The 16,226-nt window shown below is 34.9% G+C and overlaps 1 protein-coding gene across 1 annotated transcript in view; it reads left to right on the top strand.

The window, feature by feature from the left end:
• The first annotated feature begins 1,354 nt into the window (after positions 1–1,354).
• Positions 1,355–16,226, top strand: part of LOC106101447 (kinesin light chain) — a 26,472-nt gene continuing 11,600 nt past the window's right edge. Inside the window, exons 1-3 of the mRNA XM_013280684.1 lie at positions 1,355–1,540; positions 13,123–13,336; positions 15,878–16,080. Coding sequence (XP_013136138.1) covers positions 1,512–1,540; positions 13,123–13,336; positions 15,878–16,080 — 446 coding nt within the window. The 5' untranslated portion in view covers positions 1,355–1,511. The remainder of the gene's footprint in view (positions 1,541–13,122; positions 13,337–15,877; positions 16,081–16,226) is intronic.

Below are 16,226 nucleotides of genomic sequence, written 5' to 3'. Positions count from 1 at the left end.
AGCCTTTAGATTTCAAGCACTTTAAATTTCCTTTTCAGCATTATAGATCTAAAAAAGTTTGCGTGTAGCTGCAAAGTTCAATTGCCTATTTGCATGTCTGAAAAACACGTGAAGTTCTTCGTCCGATTTTCAAAGAAATTCGTTTGTAAGCGGATCATTTAAAGGCGCCTTGCAAGGCTTCAGATTTCCCCGGAGGAAAGCTCGACACGATTCTGAACATTGACGAAGGATTACTTTGAACTAGTTTAGCCAGCAATGGAGAATTTAAAATACGTAATTCTAAGTAACTTTGATATAGTAGATATAATTAAGATTTTATTTATGCCGAAATTATTGACATCTAATTTTATGTGACCTTAGAACTTAGAAAAATTAGAAATCCGGCTTTTTGGATAGATTAGTTAAAAAGCATCCATTGAAGGATTCAGTTTCTTTATGTACTTCTTTAAAGGGATGTAATTAATTACTAAAAAGCAGCTGCATTGTTACGCAGCAACGAGATACTCTCATCGCTTTTTATTTATCTGTTCTCTGCTTCTGCTTCAATTCTTTAAAAAAACCTTTGGCCATTTTTACATGCTGAGAATTTTAATAAATGCTATTTGTCTTGTTACTAGTCACTTCGTAGTATATTATATCGCTTATTCTTGTAAAAATCTGGTAAAAGCAGTGACGTCATCAAGTTACACCAAATAAGTTTATTGCAGTGACATCCGACATACATCAATCATACAAGACAGATTGATGACACAAGTTTTGTATGATGTAACTTATAGTATAGCATCCTGTATCATAATTCAATTTAGTATATTTACAATGCGATGTTTGTAAACCAATCGACTTCATAATAAAGTGTCTACAGCTGGTCCTCTCAAAACAAACATCCAGAGTAGAGCCAAACAATGATGCTACGGGATCAACGACACAGTAGCCGCGTTGCGTAGGAGTTGATCTATTTCAGTCTGTGCCGTCATTGCATCTCTTTCGGACGCATGACATGTGTATGTTGCTATCTCTATCGATTGTGCAATAATTGGCAGGATATCTGTTTTTTCTGTGCCAAAAATCACACGTGGACCGGAATTGCTACATATGATTACGTCATATTATTTGAACTTTTGGTTGTTCATGTATTTGTTGATGTAGTAGGGATAAGGCAGGGGAGATGATGATGTATTTGTTGATGTTTGATGTTAGAATATTCTGACAGAAACCATTCTTTCTAAAAGCTGAAGTTTTTGCAACAAAGCACAGAATAAACTGTATATGGTCGTTTTGTAATCAATTCCTTTCTTTGTCTTAGACTTTTGATGTTTGTCTGTTTGTATATCGAAGTAATTGAGTGTTTATTTATTTGTTTAGTCAGTTTCTAATGGCATGTTTTTCTAGTGTTTACTTTACAGTATTATAAGATTTTTTTATGAATTCTCTCATTGTGATTAAAAACAAATAGTCGATGTAAAGTTGTGTGTAGTGAGATGGATTGTAGCTTCTAGTTGAAGCTAATTATAATGTCGAAGACTCTGAACGCCTACAGAATGTGAGTATTCTTTTATATTTAGTGTAGTTTTTAATTTAGTCGGATAACAATTTCTATTAGAAATGGAGCGGTATAATAGTGTTGGTTAGAGATTCAAAAATTCTTTTTTTAGCAGACAACGATCGTCCTTTTTCTTTGACCTTGACCTTGAGAATGTATCTTTGTCTGGGATAAAAGGATTTAAAAGATACACGAGGCCTTCAAAGTAATCGCCTGTCTAATGTTTTCTTGGAAATATTTCTATCGTTAATTTACTTTTATATTTTTCTTGGCACGAACTATTTTGTTGTCTAAACAATATACTGCGTTTCAATTTCAATTATATTTCGCCATTATTTTTAACTAATAAACACCGCCTAGTGTTTCATGGTTTATTTCAGATACTAGCTTTCGCCCGCGACTGCGTCCGCGTAGAATTAAAAAAAAAAACAAAAGTAGCCTATGTGTTCTTCCCGACTATCCACTACATCTATACCAAATTTAATCGAAATCCGTTCAGCCGTTTAGACTATAAACTCTAACAAACATCCATCTAAATTTTCGCCTTTATAATATTAGTAAGATTAATTGCCGGAGAGCTTTATTTCGTCTTTATGATTCATAACGTCACAGCCCACAAAAATCGTAAAACAGATTGTAATTTCAACAATAAAGTGTAGTTAATTTTTTATTATCCCTTTCTGGTATTGATCTCTTCATGAACTATTTCATCTTTTATAACTTTATCGGCAGTGGAAACTCACATTAAAATTTATTACGTCATTGCATAATTATTCAAAGTGCGCCGAGGTGCACTTAAAGTCACATTAAATGGGTTGCTCTTGGGACTCGCTGGGATGTTAAAAGCATCTAGTATACGCGAGAGGATCGATAGTTTTGTCCCTGTTGCGTAATTACTACATTACGGACCAGAAGCTGCATCTATTAATACACTCTGTTACAAAAAATATTACATACTTGCTCGCGACTTCGCCCGCGTCAATTTAAAAGATAATAAAAAGCCAATGCTACTCACATAAATTACCTTTTAAATGGTGAAAGAATTTTTGAAAATGGCCCAGTAGTTTTTACGTGAATTGATTGAAAAATATAAATCTTTTTTATATTAGTATAGATTTTTAAATGTATGTTGTTAAATTATGTAGATGATTGCTGGTAAAAGAGATGCGTAAAATTAGTGATAGAGAAAAGAGATGACGTTTGTCGTTCGGGCCTATATCGGTTATCTAACGTGTAAAATATGTGATGGGAATATCGGATTTTGTTCCCTTACCTAACAGTGACGTCATTTTAAAGCTATCTGAGCCTCTATTAGCCAGTGGTGGGACAAGCCCTAAATCTTAAGATTCTCAACTGTTTTATTAAAAAAAATTATATATTTCATGTGCACCAGTACGCTGAAAAATGCAGACGGTAAGCTGTCTAATCCAAAAAAATAAACGTGGAAACGCGGAATTTATTTCATGCTCTTTATATTCGTTCCGAGCGGAATTTTTAAGCTGTACTTTTTATTGCAGCTGGCTGAAAACTAAAACCTTTTTGCTAGTCTCCAGTAAAATAAATACAGTGATTTAGAGGTATTAATGCAGGTTTGGGGTCTCAGCAGCCCCTGTGTCTAGACGCATCGATTAGAGCACAGGTTCTGTGTTTTGTGGGCTGTGAAATTGTGTTAGTGCGCTTTTGTTTACGACCGGCGTCGTGCGGTCGCGTAATGATCTCTTTGTTACCAGCATTAAAGGAAGTGTTAATTACGGTGTTTAGAGCTAAGGGGTCTTAGAATACGGTTTTATTTATTAATTGGACTCTTGTGTTAAATGTGACTGAAATCCGCGTGATTTCTGTGAGCGAGAAGACAAAAAGGAATCTTACTTCTTACTAATATTATAAATGCGAAAGTTTAGATGGATGGATGGATGGATGAATGTTTGTTAGAGTTTGTAGCCTAAACGGCAGGACGGATTTCGATGAAATTTGGTATAGATCTAGAGCACAGTCTGGAAGAACTCATAGGCTACATGCTTTTGTTTTTTTTTTAATTCCACGCGGACGGAGTTGCGGGCGAAAGCTAGTCCTTTATAAATAAAAATAGAAAATTTCAATGTAAAATGCAAGCGTCAGTTGGCAATTGTTTCTTCTAACAATAGAAATATAATATTGCATTTTTGCTTTTGTAATGTATATAACAGTCATTGTTAAGTATCTATTTATAGACCAATAAAATTTATAGTTAAGTTCAGTATTTTAATTATTTATTACAAATACAGTAAACCCCTTACAACGTATCTCCGAATAATGCGGAAATTACCCCTTATAACGCGGATGTTTCTAACAATTTTTAAAAGCAGTACCTCTCTATAACACCATTTATGATATTGTCTTGATGAAAAACGCAAATTTCTATACGTGAAACCATCAACCGCGTTATAGGGAAGGTTTACTGTACTAAAAATTACATCGTATGACGACCTCCTAAAGTGAGTCATGCAATAAAACATGCTCGATGAGACATTTGATAGTGTTTGGACGTTTTACTGCCTCCACTGTCCACTAACTTCTACCCCCCACGTAACCCCCAGTTAAGCTACGCTAAACATTATTACGGTAATAAACTTGAAACCGATTCGACGTTAAGTTAACTTAATCCTAGTTTAAATTTTTAAAGTATTTATAGAAGTTCTGTAAAATTGGTCATACTTTACAGTAAGTTTTAATAGTGTTTGATAGTACTAGCTGCCAGAACTTTAATTTCTTTTCATATTTTATAAAGTACCTATGCTAGCTTATATTCAGCTAACTGTTGCTCATGACTTCGCCAGCGTGAAATTAAAAAAATATGCCCTATGTTATTCACAGATAAATTATCTTTCTAACGGTGAAAGAATTTTAAGAATCGGCCCAGTAGTTTTTGAGTTATTTCAATACATACAAAAATACAAATATTCCCTCTCTATAATGTATTAGTATTATTAGTATAGGTTTATTAAAAAATTTAAAAGCAGGTAATCAGGTGTCATGTAATAATCTATGTACAGTTTATGTATTAAATATTGATTTAATCTACGCGACACAGCCTGCATCTGATCTAAACAACGCTGTATTGATTAAAGAGGTCACAGTTTAAAGGTCATCCCCATGTTAAACTTTACTTCAATGTGACCTTTAGACCTAAAAATATTATAGGTTCGCTCGTAATATGAACTTAATTAGGTATAGTTTATTATATCGGGTAATATGTCGTACTAATAAATGCGAAAGTTTAAATACATGTATGTTTGTTTCTATACTAGATATCTCCAGAACATCTGCATGGATCTGGGTGGAATTTGGCAATGATGTAGAACACAGTCTAGAAGATTACATAGGCTACTTATTTACTCACTGACGTGGTCAAAAGCAAGTTTGTCTTTAAAGCTGGTTTTCTCTACGTTGTATGTATTTTAGACTAGCTTTCGCCCGCGACTCCGTCCGCGTGGAATTAAAAAAACAAAAGTGAATAGCCTATGTGTTCTTCCAGACTATCCTCTACATCTATACCAAATTTCATCGAAATTCATTTGGCCGTTTAGACTACAAACTCTAACAAACATCTATTCATCCATCCATCAAAACTTTCGCATTTATAATATTAGTGTAAGATGTTATTGCGATGTTGATTGTCAATATAGTACCATGAAAGAAAACACCAATACTATCGTCTCCAATAATACAAAGATATTGTAACAAGAAAAACGTATAAAGCCCGCCGCGCCGAACAGTCGGGGGGTTGTCGCCCTTGGTTGCCTAGCAACCGGTTATTTATTCGCCCCACGTACAAACCACCCTCTGCTACCCTCGGAGGTGTTACGAATTTCGCAAGGTTAACTAAACCCCACCCCCAAGGAGGTGGAGAAGATATCATTTGATGGCATCTCCAAGGCTAATTCTTTGTGTGATGTACGATAAAATGGTTTTCTCCTTAAAGATAGTTTTATTGTATAATATGACATTATTTCGATGTATCTAGATGATGGCATAGATGACAGAATAGTCTGGTACTGCATTCCCTATTCTTAGTTTTTCTACTCTTTCCTAGAATATGGAAAAACCATATGGTTCCCATGATTGGATGTTAAACATATTCTTTACGATTTAATACTCATAATTGGTAATTGCTGTGATATGTTTATAGCGTAAAATTTAATTATGTCGTAGTAGTGACGTAGAAAAATATATGAACAATATTAGAATGTTTACTGGATATTATCCGCAAGTGTTACAACAAGCTGTTCCTGACTCCCTACTTTGCAGTTTGAGAGCATTTGCCCCGCCTACGTGAGGAAAACTTACTTAGAAGTTGCGACAATAATGTCTTTTAACAATTTCTTTTAACAAGAGTATTGACACTACTGAAAATTATATTCCATTATTTATAGCTAGGTTACTAGAAAACTAGCGCAAAACTGTTTTTTTTTTTAACATAAATAATCCAGCGCTTGACCACGATTCCACCTAAGCTAAGTGAAGACGCAGTGGAAGGACAGATGTTTAGTCTCGCTTTGATAGCTATGAGCTTATATGGAGGTGCGCACACTATTCAATTTTTTAGTTGTGTGATTAAAAAGTTGGATTGGCTGCGAAACAATCGACAATCGCACAACAGTAGTGCGATAGTTTACTCAAAAGTGTGCGCCCCATATTAAAGAGATGATTTGAATAGATACTGCTTAAAATATAATGCCATAATCTTTGTCAATGATTTGCGACTATGACCTTTATACGCCTTTGTAGTAAAGTTCAAATCTAATAATATATTAACAGTTCTGTTTTATAAAAGTCTTGAGTTTTAAATGCTTTTTTTTACATTTCATAGGAAGTGAGGCCGGAGTAGACATGTACGGTGACAGCTTTCTACGTACTTTTAGGAAGTCATTACAAGGCACTTTAGTGAACATGCTCCTCTGACGGGAAGTACACGTGGTTGCAACATTATTACTAACGTTTCAACTGCCAAAAAGTCTATTCAAAACATTGTCATTCCTCTCAGAGAAAAATACAAAGATAGCATGTTTTTTACACTATTAACAGCGGAAATGTGATTCCGATAGCATAATAAGATTAGTAATGTATCAACAACACTATTAATATTCAAACAGCATAAGAAATAAAGAAAATCCCATTAAGATTCAATACGTGAACGACCTTGGCATGACAACGCTGACGAAATATCAAGATTGAAAACAAAACACCTTTATCTAGTATGTTAACAGCACAACCTTGTTAAACTAGTCCGTTGTGTTACGTAAGGTGACCGTATTCATTGAGGTGCGCAAGCGCTGATTATATCTATACAGATATATTGAATAAATGTTTACACTAACGTTTAACAGATTACACGATGACAGATTGCCTACGCCAATGTAGTAGTTCTCTCAAGTCATGGTCAAACCTTTTTTGTAAGGTGGCAAACGAACTAACTTCCACTTTAATTCGGAAAAAGTGTAACGAACCCATAGACGTTCGCAATTGCAGATGCGTTGCCTACCCTTAATTGACGAAGGCAGGTCATGAGTAGTAAAATCAACTTTACCTTTCTATTCATTACAAGAAATGGGTAGGAAAGGCAAGGGACAAAAATTAAGCCTTCAACACGCTTGGTAACTAGTCTTCATGGGCGTCGTCAAGGGAGCAAGGGGGGGGGGGCATTGTTAAATATAGAAAGTTAATATTTCATGTCCTATGTTGTAACAAAACAATTTTCCTATTACATTTAGGTAGGGGAAAACTTGCATAAGTACGAGTACGTAACGATGATCGTTAGGTTGGGTCGAGTGGCAATCTCCCGGTAGTACAGGATCCTCTTGATAGGTCGTTGACGTTAAGGGATACCTTCAACATTGGAACAGACCTCGTATTGTGTAGTTACAAGTTGTGACAATCGAAATTTAGTAGATAGTTAAAAATTTGCTAAAGCATATATGGGTGTTGTTGTGAGGTAAAATGCTTAACAAGGTCTAAATGTTTTAATAGAATTAACAAAGTCTGTTTTTATGTCTATTTTATAGACAATTATGAAAGTTGGTTCCTTTGTTATTAATATTTCTCTGTGTGCGTCTACTTGTATTGATTTTCGATTTGCCGCTGCCAAGTTAAAAATATGGAAGGGTTGTTTTATACTGCGACCACCCCAGTCGACAGTCGTACTATATGGTCGTGAAATATTACATTTTATGTAACGAACTCTGTTTTTTATTAAAATGCGTCTTGACATGATTTGGTCTAGTTGAGAATTTTTAATGAGTACTGATATCATTTTTAAAAATCTATCAGCCCAATACTGAAACTACATTTTAATATTTAATATCGTCTAATGTGATAAAGCTATCTTTAACCGCACCCGCGGACAAACCAATTATATGGTTTTTGCGGGGCCATATTTCTGCCATTATATAATTTGTGTTTTTTGTACAATTTTCAATAAAAAAACTCTAAATTCCTTTAACATATGCACGTGTCAGATTGTAAGCGGCGCTTACGAAGCAAAGAGTTATTCGTTGTATTCAGTATTCGGCCATATGCTAGTTTTAAAGGTTTTTCATTTACAGTAATACCAACGTTCCGGTATCCGAGACACGCGCTCTAACGCTATATTATAGCCACCCCAACCCCGAGGGGATGCTCCGAGATCTCTGCTATAAAATTTTTACAACTTTGTTACACATTAAAACGAGAAGTTGCTCTTGGAAAATTTTAAAACTTTTAACACTTTTTTTTCCGTCTACAGATGCTTGTCTATTTAGACGGCTATTTAAGAAAAGAAATAACTCCTCTCGTCCTTGTTGCCTATGGTTGCTTATTAGGAGGCCATCATCCTAGTACTTTTTTGAATGAAAATGACGAAATTAAACGTTTTAGCTTATGTTCCCTTGTAACATAAAATAGTTACCTATGAAACCCTGGTATTTTTAGCTTAAAGTGACTAAAATTGGCGTCAAAAATTAATTCGTTCTTCATAATTACAGTTACGCACATGTTTATAAAGTTCCATACGGTCTTTTTCAACTCTTGCTGTGTTAGTGAATCACATCATCCTGTAGAATTCAGACAGCACTGCATTGCAGTACTTATGACGTCACAATCTCCCGGGATGACCTCTCACGTTCACACCTACCTTGCCTGATTAAGTCGGCTGTGTGAGTGTTAACATAGCCATGAGAATTGCTCACTCGATGAAAACTCCAATCTAATTTGTACATTGTTTCTCACGCAAAGTGCTTGTTAATTCTATAACTCATTGGTTAAAAGGTCATTGACCTTTTGGAATTACATCGCGTAGGGACCATTCATGTACCAAAAAGGTTTTTAATTGTGTGTTTTTTAAACGATTTCTCACAAGGAGAAGGGAATATTTGGTTTTCGTACCCCGATTTTTGTTATTCTTTTTTTTGTCAAAAGCACACAGGTAGTTTCGAGTTTTGATAATAAATATTATTAAACTAATTAAGTTTTGTTAATGTACTTTTTTTAAGTATAGAATAACTTAAATATACAGGAAGATATAAGGTAATGAAAATGCAAATACCTTTCTGCTATAAATAGTTAAATATACTCCACTCTTTATAAGTCTCAGAGGAAAACTACACTGACGGAATACTAAAGTTGGAATAGTGGTGGATTTTTCTTTACGATGCAACCTTGCGTTAATAAAACGTCTAGAAATGTAGCAACTATTTAAATAACTCCTCTTTGAGTCTTGTACATACAAGTAAATTAAAACGTTACCCATAAAAGCGCGCGCACACCTTTGATTTAACTATCGCACAACTGTTTAGTCCCGCTTTGATTCCTATGAGCGCACCCTACTCGATTTTTAATTGTGCAACTAAAGAACTGCATTGACTGCGAAACAATCGACAATCGCACAACAGTATAGTCACGTCTTGGTTATTGCTAGGTGTAATTGATACCTCAATATTGAGTCCAAAGTCTAGAAACATTGCTTGAAAAATAAATTACGTAAGTAGCTATAATAGTCAACAACTTACAGTTTGAATTTATTCAAAATAAGTTTAGATAATGAACTAGAACATTATTTAATTACGAGTATAAGGTAGTTTTAGTTGAAAAACTTGATTACTTTACGACGAAGCGGGCGCCAGCAAGTCTATATATACTTGTTACTTTCTCACGTTAACCGTTTGACCGCCGGTTATGGTGCGAGTTAGACAAAGGAAGTCGATGCCATTGACCCATATCTGAAATTGATTCAATTTGCATCTGCAACCGCTTCCTTTGTCGCGCCATCGCGTATCGGCATAACCGACGCCAACAATTTAATATAAATATATCCGGCACGTCGTCTTGCATATCAAAATATTGTGTGAACGCGTCCGGAATTTATTAACCTCGATATTGACCGTTATATTTGCTGTCTGGTATTTTATCGTTTAATCAGCTGTTTCATGTGACAACTATCACATAATAGACTAGCTTTTGATCACGACTACGTCCGCGTGGAATTAAAAAAAAAACTAAGTAGCTTATGTGCCATGTATATTTATGCCAAATTTTGTCAAGATCCGTTCAGCAGTTTAGACGGCAAACTCTAACAGACATTCATCGATCCATCAAAATTTTCGCATTTATAATATTAGTAAGAAAATCTTGTTACCCTATAGTAATGTAGAGATGGTAATTTTCTTATTTTCTTTTTAATGTGAGTTTATTTCTATTAAGGTTGAAGAAATATGAATGAAGTCTCGAATTCGTATTTTAGTCAAGGGGATTATATTAAATTTCATTATGATTGCCTTAAAAGTTACTCTTTTGTTTTTTTAAGAAAACAAAGATAATTTTCACTGTTTAAAGTTTATTGTTCTAACCAAGTCCGAAAGTGGGTTAATTATTTAGAGCAATTGTAATTAAAGTTCGAGATTGTCTACATTGTTTAGTGTTTGCTATTGGGGTTCATTAAATTGTTATCAAAACTAAGTGCGGAAATTAATTTATCGTACAAGTGAATTGGCATAATTCAGACATCTTCGTTATTCATTCCAAAAAGTATATATTATTTAAACAATGTTCTAATCTCGTGGTATATGATTATTATAAGGACTTTGTATCTCGTTGATTATTTTTATAATACGACGATAAGTAATAAGACAATACAAAAACCTTGGGTTTTTGCCTTGAATTCTTTTTATAAAACTTTTAATTTTTTGAGTCTGTGGAAACCGACGTTTACAAAATGCAAAGATTCTCGTTTATTATCTACAATATCTTTAGTAATATTAGCTTCTAAATTCATTAATTTTTTTCCGTGAAACCATCGTTTTCATTTCGACTTAAAAACATTTACGTGGAATTTTCGGATTATTAATTAATACAAGCTGCTTATGTCTAATGTATTTTAGTGGAAGTGAATCTTAAACCTCGACGATCTGGTTATGAGGTGCAGCAATTTGATACATGTTACCCGACCTAAGGGATTAGGGTCAAATATTAGATGCCGGAGTACATGAAATATTACCGACAAAGTTAAGTCGGATGTTTTTGTCATGTTTTCTGGTAGTGTTTGAAGTGCGAACTTATACTTATATAAAATAATAATAAACTGGGTTGATATTTTATGCTAAATCATTACAAGATATGTTTCCGAATTAATTTGACGGAGAATCCTTAACACGTTCACTGCCGTTACGACTTTTTATCTTCTGTGATTGAATGAATCGATGGCTTTCAACGTATTAAGATCTAATAAGTTATTCAGCTCTTTTGGTATTGCATATATGATATTTATATAAGTTGGTAGTGGTAACAGATGGTTTTGAGTACAGAAGTTCATTGGTTCTCTTGTAATCCGTACAAGTACAGTTTTAGTATTTCTGATTATACTAGAAAAGTATGCTGTTTTAATTAATAGCAATCTTACAATCATACTTTCACCGCGTGTATAAAATCTCACCTTGTAATTTAGAAATCTGACACGCGAGAGCTACACTGTTATTTCAATGGATACCATAAATTGGCCTGAATAACCTTAACCCTTTTGACAGCTGTCATAATCTTGACACATCTTTATTAACGCCTGTCAAGATAATTATACACCTGTCAATTCGAGTGATATATATTATGCTTTCTAATTCGATTTTATTAGTTTTAGATTGAATCTCTATTACGTTGATTGTACTGAAACTGTTGTATTGTCGTTGGTTTTCACTGTTAAAATATTCGGTTAAGACTTGTGTGAATTTAATTTTGAACAGTGAAAGCCTACACTAATATCGTGTTATCAAATATGAGCCTTTCATCGTTACGACAGTCTTTGTTTTTAATTATTCATTGTTCGATTGTATAACAGTGAATCCACATAATTCGAAATTGTTTACAGATTTAATAAACAAAGTTAAATTAAGTCGTTTTTACATGTTCAAGTTACATTATTTCATTTCATGTAACAAATTTCAATTTTCATTTTAATTGTGTTTTTTCAATGTGAAGTAAGACTACATAATTTGATAACTTATGTTCAACTTAATTAGGAAGCAACTTTGCTGCCACTGCATTCCGCGTACTTGCTTACCTCCCAACTTATGTAGATACACTCTCTAAAGATGTTGAAGTAGAGTTACATCCTTTAAAAGTAGAATAATCCTTCTAAAGAAGGTACTTTACAACCAAGAGAAATAGAGTTTATGAAAAAATATTTTTCTTTATTTAAACCTGCATGGCAGACTAGACTTTTTATTGGCCGGAAAGAAAAGGACTGTCAAGCTAAATACATAAAAAAAAATTCAGACTAAACTATAAACTAAACTATAACCGATATAAGGTCTGTTGTTTGCGGAGGATTTTTAGATCTTATTGTTATTGTTCCAAGTGTTAGATAAGTTTTTGTTTTTAAATTTAAGAGTGGTGTAAAGAAGTAAAAATAATGTTAAATATCATAAATATGTAGATAAATAGTTTGCAGTTCGACCTTGTAGCTTATTGCTTTGACACGATTTGTTTGTACTTGCGCATAAAAAAACTGTTTACTTGTTCAACAAATATAAACTAGCATTCAACTCTGAAATATTTGCCGTTTATTATAAAACTAGCTTTCGCTCGCGACTCCGTCCGCGTGGTACTAAACAAAACTAAGTAGTGTGTTCTTCCAGACTATCTTCTACATGTATGCCAAATCTCATTGAGATTTATAAACTCTAACAAACATCCATCCATCCATCTAAACTTTCACATTTATAATATTAGTTTAATTAGTATGATATAAGTACGCATATCCTATTTTCTAAATTATCTATGTTCTTTATATTCAGATGCACATTTAAAAAATAAAACAGAAAAGTTCTTATGAATTTTAATATGTGCAACGCCTTTTCATGAATTAATTGCAGATAAAATTAAAACGATTTCAACTTTATACTTTTTTGTATCCAATCACTTATAGGAATTCCAGTATAAGTGTTCTTTTAGGCAACGCATCTATTTCCTCTTTTGTTGAGGATTTCCAAGGTCGTGGTTGTTCACCTTGATGCCCCTACCGCTCTTTAGCCTTCTTATGTAAAAAAAAAATTATTTAACATATATTTCTGTATTGTTTATAGAAAGAAGATCGAATCCCTGGGCAGGATGACTGCGATGACGCAGGAGGAGATGGTGGCGGGCGCGCGGACAGTCGCCGCCGGGCTTGAAGCGCTGCGGGCCGAGCACGCGCAGCTGCTGGCTGGCCTCGCAGCCAACACTCAGCATGAGCACGAGAAGGCATCCCTGGTCAGGAAGAGCATTGACGCAATCGAGCTGGGACTCGGCGAAGCACAGGTTGGTATACGTTTATTGAAATGTGTTGGCGGCTCAAGGTCATCTGCGTCTTGAGCATTGTACATCCCAGTATTCATTTGCGACTTGTACTATGATTTCAACCGTCATGATATTTGACAACTATTATACAATACTGTCTCACGATTTATCGTGACTATAATTTGTAGCTATGTCATCTATGCTTCCGGTAAATTGCGATTTCCTTCTATAATTTTCCAAAGCAACTTGTAAATAGTCGCCAAATTGCGTACTAATTTACATATAACGAAAGACCTCAATCTCACTGTCAAGTAAAGGATTTATTTAGTAATATTTAGAAGTGTCTGAGTGTGCTTTTTACAAGACGAAAAGTGGCAACTTCTGTCATCCAATACAACGCCAAACATTACGTAAACGCTACAAAACAAATAAATGTAACGTCCATTAAATTTATATTTACCCTTCGAGCAACCAATGTACCAGATCGTGACTGGTCGTAGACTCGTGTTCAGACAAGCACGGTTTGCGTTGGCGACATGTACTTGCATTAGCCTGCAATTTATCGTCACTACAGGAATGCCTTATGACTCACTGTTTAGATGTCCAGTATGACTCAACGCTTCTATACAGAAACCTGCCCAGGATTCACTCATATAACGAAAGAAAATAGCTTACGTTACTTATGTTAGCAGTTTTAGCAATGAAAGGGTTTTGAGTTTATACGAAATAAACAATCTTTGGTGAACTAGGGTTTCGAAAGGTTCTTTCCATTCTATAAAAAAAAACTATGATCATTTTGTCATCGTCAACCTGCCCTTGTCCCTAAGGAAGGTAGGCACAGTATGTACTACTGTTACATACATCTTCAGCCGTCATATCCGCATTCACACTCTTATGCATGTCCTCTTTAATATTACTACCTTCAACAAATATTTTTGTATTAATCCGTATAGTAGCATGAATCACAATCATGTCATAGCGATAGATGTTATCATATCTATTAGTACTTGTTTGATAAATATTTTTTTTATTAAACCTTATTTATCTTGAACTCCGCAATTTTACATAAATATAGGCGATTTTCTTTTAATTCCATGCGAATCCGCGAAGCTAGTAATATTCTGAAGTAGTCCGCCTTGAAAAGCGCCCTAGATCGTTGTAATGCCTTAAAGGACTCTAGAGACTTACGCCGGCCGAGTTTCTTCAAGAACTGTGTCAGCTGTTGAAAAGATGGGCGTTTCTACACAAGTTTGTTTGCTGATTGCTTTTCAGATAGAAGTCTGAACGTACTGTTTAACTAGGGTTTTTTATTAGTTTTACGACATCCCCCTTTTTTGTGTTTTACGTGCCTATCGTCTCCTTTGGACTATCTCACATACAAAGGTTTTCCTTCCAGAATATGACGTCACTGGCTTGACAGATACTAGCTTGTTGTTAGAAAACTTACAGTAGTGTCAGGTATCTCATTAAAATCACCTAATTAAAACCTCCATGCAGTTTGCACACGGAGCGCATAGACAACTTGCAGACGTCATATAACGTTGTCTATGCGCCGACAGCGCTTAAATACACGGAATACCAACAAGGTCCAATTTAAACCTAGTGATGGTTAGCACGCAAAATGTATTTTTATCGAATGACAGGAAAAATTATTTTCTCTTGTTTATGTGACGTATGTATGTAGACCATATTATGACGGGAATGTTGTAAACAGTTTGACCTTTTTTGAGGTATGATTCTGCTTATTCTTCTATGTACATATTGTGAACGTGATAATGAACTAATTACGAAACTCTTTGATTAGAATTCGTAATATCATATCGATATTATGCAATGCGGTACATCACTAGTTGTTTATCTAACGCTGGAATGGAAATGGAATTGCAGCCCTTAATCAAGGCAGGTTTGCGCTCCATTGAGGCGCAGGGACAAAGCGCCCCGGGGGCAGACGCACCTAAAGCCGTGTAGGGGTGGGGAATTTGAGCCATTTCCTCCCCTTTTTGATGGGGAATTTCCCTGTACGTGACGATTGTTTGGTTTGCAAGAGGATGTTCAATTCCCTTTAAGCTTATTTTTTCATATTGCTTTGTGCTTTATACGAGGGGGATTCTATCGTAAATTGTTATGTCTTTGTTACATGAAAAAGATAAAGTGGGTGGGTCTCTACGAGGGTGTGTTAATTTTTCGCCTATCAATACCAATGGGTTATTATTTTTGTATGTTCTTATTTATGATGTGGGGTTTTTATAATGATTACCATAAATAACTGTTCTTTGGAACTCAGGAATTTCTCATATAATAAAAAGGTGTTTACATTTTTATTTTGTAATAACTGTTCGCGACTACGTCTGAATCCAAAAAAATTATAAAAACCTATTAAGATAAGCTACGTTGCCAGTAACATAGGTTAGGTAAAACCCTTACCCTTAGGTAAAAAAAAAATTGAAATCGGTCCAGTAGTCTTTGAGTTATTTTAATACATACAAAAACACTATTCTTTCCTTTTTATAACATTAGTAAAGATAGAGTATAATTCAATCAACATTGTCGATGTATTTCCAGGTGATGATGGCTCTAGCATCGCACCTGCAGTCAGTAGAAGCAGAGAAGCAGAAGCTGCGCACCCAGGTGCGTCGGCTATGCCAGGAGAATGCATGGCTTAGGGACGAGCTGGCAGCCGCCCAGCAGCGCTTGCAAGCATCAGAACAGCGCGTCGCACAGCTAGAGGAGGAGAACAAACATCTTGACTTCATGGCTTCTATCCGGTAAGCGTCACCACTGAGGATCTAGAAACTTATGTTGAGGACTAGATCATAGTTAAGTCAACCAAGTTGGCTGATTGAAGGTTCTTTCTTCTTTGAATTTCTTCCTAGATATGTGCAGGTTGCGTGTTTTCAGTGAGATTGGAACC

This window comes from Papilio polytes, unplaced genomic scaffold (genome assembly GCF_000836215.1).
Source record: "Papilio polytes unplaced genomic scaffold, Ppol_1.0 DF823980.1, whole genome shotgun sequence".
In the NCBI taxonomy this organism is placed as follows: Eukaryota; Metazoa; Arthropoda; class Insecta; order Lepidoptera; family Papilionidae; genus Papilio; species Papilio polytes.
The sequence above is the reverse complement of the archived record's forward strand: the minus strand, read 5'-3'. Positions and strand labels throughout refer to the sequence as shown.